We start from the raw sequence: 6440 nt of genomic DNA on the forward strand, positions 1-6440 counted from the left end.
CTTCATGCCCCACTAATATGTTCTCCTGAGGAATGAATTATTTAGGAACTGCATTCTAGCTGATCAGTGAAATACTCCTGAGAACAATTTCTAGCAGAAGACTTAAGAAATAACAATTGATTCACATTAATCAGTTCTGACTCCCCCTTATTCCTTTTGCTGTATGCTTCCTTAAAAGATACAGGGCCTTTACTCATATGCTTTCAAACAAGAATGAATTCTATGCTGTACGTTTTGATGCAGCAATAGCAAGGCCTAGCATAAGGTTTAAAGCAACTTGGGCAAGAGGAGCTTGTGATTCAAAGCCCTGTGGTGTGGGCTACAGTACTGTGTCAGCTCTTTGAGTACATGAATTAGCATTGTTGGCCAACCCAATGGATCCATGTAATGTAGCATTCTGCTTACTGGTAGTTGCTAAGCTTGAAGTTCATAAGAGCTGAAGGAAATATAAATCTCCAGCAGCTGGTACTCAGTGATGGCCACAGGGATAGAAGGCTTTAAAAGGGGATTAGACAGACTCAAGGTGGCTCTTAGCCATGGTGACTGAGGGGAACCTCCACATTCAGAGGCAGTAATCCTCTGAATCCCAGAGCCAGGAGGTCACATCAGGGGAAGGCCTGGGCTTCTGTGCCCTGTTGTTGGCCCTCCAGAGGAACTGGTTGGCCACTATGTGAGACAGAAGGCTGGACTAGACGGACCACTGGCCTGATCCAGCAGGGCTCTTCTAGAATTGTTACGGTCTTTATGCTTTTTTATAAGGAATGGGAGTGGGGAGGGCAAGCAAGCAATCTTGTTGCAAAATTTCCTGCTTTACCTGAGAAACACACCTTTCCAAAGTAACACATGTGTTGATTTCCTTCACTAAGACTTACTTTATGAATCAGGGCTCTTATCTTTGGTTGGGGACTTGGAAAGCCTCATGCTAGAAGGCAAATGTTATAATTCTATGTAGATAGATCCAAGTGGGCAGCTGTGTTGGTCTGAAGCAGTTGAACAAAGCAGGAGACAAACTGCGCCTTTAAGACCAACCAATTTTTATTTAGAACATAAGCTTTCGTGTGCCCTTAAGCACACTTCATCAGACGAGGAATCCAGCACAGTGAGCAAAGCCATATATAACTTAAATCTGTACCATGTTGCATTCTGGACCACTGCCTACCAGCTATGTATGGCTCTGCTCAGCTATGTATGGCTTTGCTCACTGTGCTGGATTCCTCATCTGATGAAGTGTGCTTAAGAGCACACAAAAGCTTACATTCTAAATAAAAATTGGTTGGTTTTAAAGGTGCAACTTGACTCCTGCTTTGTTATAATTCTTATTCAGTTTCTGTCTCAAGAAACACATTTCCTTAGTTATAAAATGGTAAGCATGACAAAAAAAAAAACACCCCAACCTTTGCACACAAAGAGAGTGCAGTTCTCAGTGAATCCTATTAATTTCTTGGCGGTGTAGTTAATGGACTACATAAGTGCAACTCCTGAAAATGCTAAAACATGCAGGAATGAAACCTCAAGGACACTCTGGAGCTCTTTTGCTCGTATGACAAGAGATCACAGAATCATAGATTTGATAGGGGCCTTACAGACCACTTAGTCCAACCCCCTGCTCCATGCAGGAACAGCCTACAGCATCTCTTGCAAAAAATCATCCAGCTACGTTTTGAAGACTGCCAATGAAGGGGAGCTCATCACCTTCCTAGGCAGCTGGTTCCACCTCTGAACTACTCTGATTGGGAAAAAAAATTTCCTAATATCCAACCAGTGCCTTTCTTTCCCTGTCCTGAAGGGCATATTTTCATCTTTGAGATCACGGAATTAGTTATGCTTTCATTTTCTCATCAGCTGGCTTTAGATGTACTGTGGAAGGCAGCAGAACTACACAACAGATCTGAGCCGGTCAGAGCTACCAAGGGCAGGCAGGGGATCAGTATGAAAAAAAATCCAAGGCACAGATCCCCATTGAAGCCCCTTGAGCTGAACAAGTCATGTTCTTACATTTGTAATGAGTCTGGGCGGTGCCAACATTGGAATGTTGAGAGGGAATCTTTATTTGGGCACCCGTTGCGGCTCCTGCCACCCCTTTGGGCATCTCGGATAACTTGATGCGGCTTTTCCATCTTAATTTAATTTTTGGATTTATATCCCACCTTATCTCTTCAAGATTACTTGAACGTACAGCAATCAAGCATAGAAGGGATTCGATAAAAGGATGGAACAAAAGTCCATCAGTGGTTCTTAGCCACAAGGTTTTACACCCTGTCTGGGGTAGTGATGCTCCATATTCTTGGTGCTTGGGAGGGGGCAACAGTGGGAGGGCTTCTAGGGTTTTAGCCCCCTTGGTGAACCTCCTGATGGCACCTGGGTTTTGGCCACATATGACATAGACAGTTGGGACTGGATGGACTATTGGCCTGAAGCTTCTCTTAGGTGCTTATGTCTAGGGAAGTGATGCTCTGTATTCTTGGTGCTTGGGCAGGGCACAGTGGGAGGGTTTCTGGAGTTCTGGCCCTGCTGGTGGATCTCCTGATGGTCTCTGGGTTTTGGCTATTGTATGACACAGAGTGTTGGACTGGATGGGCCACTGGCCTGATCCAACATGGTTTCTCTTATGTTCTTATTACCTTTTGACATCAGGCAAACAAGAAGCTGCATTTGCTATAAAACAAAATTAGAAGTAACTATTTCATTCATTCAAGATTCACAGGTCCCCTCTCATTTTAAATAAGCCTGTTTTAAATGTGCATGTATATGCCCTTGGGTATTCACCCACCTTCCTAATGAGGCACTTTGATATGACTAGACACACCATGCTCAGTTAAGCACACCCATCTGGTGTATTTCAGACCCTGAGCATGTACTTGATTGGGATCATGTATGTTTACTTCTGGCAGTGGATCACAGCTTGAACTGCTGATATGCATCTGTGCACATGGAAGATAGTTAAGTAACTTTTACAGCAAAGAAGGTGGAAGGATAGCAGGATGGTGCAGCATTGTCAACCTTCACCAAAATGGTGTTTATTATTAATGCTCACCTTTCATTGCACATCTCCTGCTACTCCGTTTCTAAAGCTCATCTGCACCACAATTATTGATTTGTCCCAAAGTTATGTCAAGTCATACAACCTCTCCACTATTTCCCTTTAATAATAGCTCAGGATTTTGAGACAGACTATCAACGAGGCAATTCATTTCGCCATCAGATTATATACATTTTCTCCTGAATGAATAATTTCTTGAAGAAATTGGCCTGAGGTTGGAAACCATCCACTATGACAAGATCTTCCAAAGAAAGTAAGACATACTAATATGGGTCACCAAAGTTAATGTTTCCATCTGTTGACAACAACCAAATATTTCAAACAACTTCACAAACAGTGTGATGCTGACATCTGTCTCCTGATCTTAATCTCATGACTGGATCATAAGCCCTGGGCCATTGGGGATCTGGATAGGAGCTTACTGGAGCTCAGACTCAACTTGTGAAAAACCCTACACTTCATTGGGCCCGAGTAATTTCACCAACACTTTGCTTCACTCCTCTTCCTCACTGCTGTGATTACTAACTGCTGTGATTATAGCGACTACTATGAGTTCCTTCTTGGCTTCCTGACCCAGCACGCTTTCACCTCGTGGCTTGACCCTACCAACCTATCTCTGCACCCACCCTGCAGGAGATCATGATGGGACTCTTTTAGGGTGTGACACCCAAGATCTCATTTGGAATACTAGGCCTCCTTTGGAATACTGTGTACAGTTCTGAATACCATATCTCAAAAAGGACATTGCCAAGCTGGGAAAAGTCCACAGGAGGGAGGGCGACCAAGATGACTGGAGCACCTTCCCTAAGAGGAAAGGCCGGAGAGTCTGGGACTTTTCAGTTTAGAAGAGATGACTAAGGTGGCGCATCATAGAAGTTTATAAAATTATGCAGGAGGTGAAGAGAGTTGACAAAGAGACATTCTTCTCACTCTCCCAAAATACTAGAATTTGAGGGCATCCAATGAAGCTGATGGGCAGGAGGTTCAGGACAGGCAAAAGGAAATATGACTTTACACAGAGAATGATTAAAATGTGGAATTCACTGCCAGAGGATGTAGTGATGGCCACAGGGATAAACAGCTTTCAAAGGGGACTGGGTACATTCATGGAGGATAGCACTATCAAAGGCCAGGGTGACTGACAGGAATCTCCACATTCAGAGGCACTGAATTTCTGAATCCCAGGAGGCAACATCAAGGGAAGGACTTGGCCTCTATGCCGTGTTGTTGGCCCTCCAGAGGAATTCATTGGCCACTGGACTCGATGGGCTATTGGTCTGATCCAGCAGGGCTCCTCTTATGATTTTATGTCTTATGTTAAATAAATTTGCAACCGCTTACACCTTGGATGTTTTTAAATTATTTAACTTTTATTACTGTTGCACCATTTATACAATTACATATAATTTCAATGCATCCATTGTACATTTTGCTTTTTTCATCTTTTTTTTCCCAATGAGTGGTGTGTTGGTGTCTGTGACACAGAATGGAAGAGAAACTGGAACTGCAAAGAACGCAGACTTTTTTTTTTTTCATTTTCACTGACCAATAAACAGAACTACAGGTGCACCCAACCACAGACATGCATTAAACTCGTCATGAGAAATCTAGGTAGGCTAAGTAGGATGAAGAATGCTTCTTTTAAATATTTTTAAACTCCCAAAAAATATTTGGAGAGGAAGAAGAATCAGAGGATTGGCATCGAGAAAAAAAATGTGGACAGCTACATTTTTTTGTCTGAAAGTTGTCATTCATTCACTGCATAAAAATACAAAATAATAAAAGGCTGTAAAGTAAAAACAAAACCATAGGAAATACTGCTTCGATAAAGGTCTGATTGGCATGTGGCACTGGCCCAGAGAGCAGAATCAATTATCTCATCACTCCCAAACCCTGATTGGAGAAAAAAGAACCCATCGAATACATTGGCGGAGTGCATTTGCAGCAGTTCAGATACAAAAAAAGAAGTAGTACTGTACTTTCAGACATCAGGGCTGTCTTCTGATTTTAATATCTGATTGAAATACAGGACTTTGTAGAATTGGCAGAAAGTATATTAGATATTTCCCCCACAAAAATACTATTTGGTTTCCCACCCCTACCCCACCCCTGCCCCCACCACAAGCCCCTTTCCCACCCTCCCTCCCTCCCTCCCGCTGAACTGAATGGGACAATCCATTATTTTATTTTATTTTTTATTTCCTCATGGGCAATACATATTTCTTATTTCGAATCTGAAACAAGTTAGTAGAGTTGGGGGGGGGGAGGAAATTAAAAAAAAGACACAGGTTGTTTTAAGTGGTTATTTTTTTTTTTCCCAACAGGCTGTCCAAATTTAATCTTTCGCTGCTATGGTTTGATCCGAAATAGTTGCCGGAGCTTCAGACGGTTTCACTTCCTCTTGTGGGGCTGCAGGCTCTGAGGCCTTAGGAGTTGAACTAGGTGCTTCTGTTGTCGCTGGGGTCTCCTTGGAAGAAGGCGCAGCCGCGCTGCTGCTAGGTTTTGAGTCTGAAGCCACTTCACTTTTAGTTTCTTGGGCTGCAGGTACTGGAGCCTCAGTCTTTTTGGCGTCCCCATCCTCCTTGCCTTTGTCATCTCCTTTACTAGTGGTGACTTCTGAAGGCTGGGAAGCTTTTGCCTCACTGCTGGGCTCTGAGGGTTTCGGTGCTTCACTGCTGGCCGGAGGAACGGCGGCAGAGCTGGGCTCCTCTTGCTTGGGCGCCTGCTGCTCATTGCTCTTCGGCGGCTCTGCCTTGGCATCGACCACTGCCTCTGGCTTCTCAGGCTCTGATTTCTTGGCCTCTTCCTGGCTTCCTGCTTTGTCTTTCTCCCCTTCTTTGTCATCCACCTTGTTGGCAGCCTCCTTCTCGCTCTTCTCCTCCTTGTTGTTCTCCTTCACTTCGGCCGTCTCTGTGGTGGTCTGCTGGCTCTGTTCGTTCTCTTTTGGAGCCTCCCCTTCCTCGGCAGTTGCCCCCTCAGCCTTCTTGTCCTTGTCTTTCACCTTTTCATCATTTACATTGTAGCCCTTCTTCTTCTTGCTCAGTTTGCCTCCCATGTTGGAGCTCTGGAATCAAGAGAAAAGGAAAAGGTTACACAAAAATAAAATAACTCCTTCTCATATCACCCAGGAAAACAAACTGAAATTGGTTCATTCTCTTCACATAAAAGGAGGAGCAGTGCTGGGAGATAAGAGGGACAGATTCCACAACTCAAGGCTGAGGACAGATCTACTCCACAAACTTATATAGTCCTTTTATGTCTATCCAAGCGTCATGCTTGTCCTTCAAGACATTAAAGAAAGAGATCCAGTGGGGTGTACTGGTTAAGAGTGTTTGACTAGGATCAAAAGGGCCAGTATTCAAATCCCCCATTATGTCACTTATTTGTACCATGCTTCCCC

General features: G+C 43.8%; 1 protein-coding gene across 1 annotated transcript; it reads right to left on the minus strand.

Moving 5' to 3' along the window:
• Positions 1–4389: 4389 nt before the first annotated feature.
• On the minus strand, positions 4390–6137 carry BASP1 (brain abundant membrane attached signal protein 1). The gene has a single exon (XM_060244307.1). The coding sequence runs from the start codon at positions 6093–6095 to the stop codon at positions 5376–5378; it is 720 nt and encodes a 239-aa protein (XP_060100290.1). The 5' UTR covers positions 6096–6137; the 3' UTR covers positions 4390–5375.
• Between the last annotated feature and the right edge of the window lie 303 nt (positions 6138–6440).

Source organism: Heteronotia binoei, chromosome 7, assembly GCF_032191835.1.
Source record: "Heteronotia binoei isolate CCM8104 ecotype False Entrance Well chromosome 7, APGP_CSIRO_Hbin_v1, whole genome shotgun sequence".
Classification (NCBI taxonomy): domain Eukaryota; kingdom Metazoa; phylum Chordata; class Lepidosauria; order Squamata; family Gekkonidae; genus Heteronotia; species Heteronotia binoei.

Coding starts and splice junctions, on each gene's coding strand:
- BASP1 (XM_060244307.1), bottom strand. CDS start 6,095: ATGGGAGGCAAACTGAGCAAGAAGAAGAAGGGCTACAATGTAAATGAT.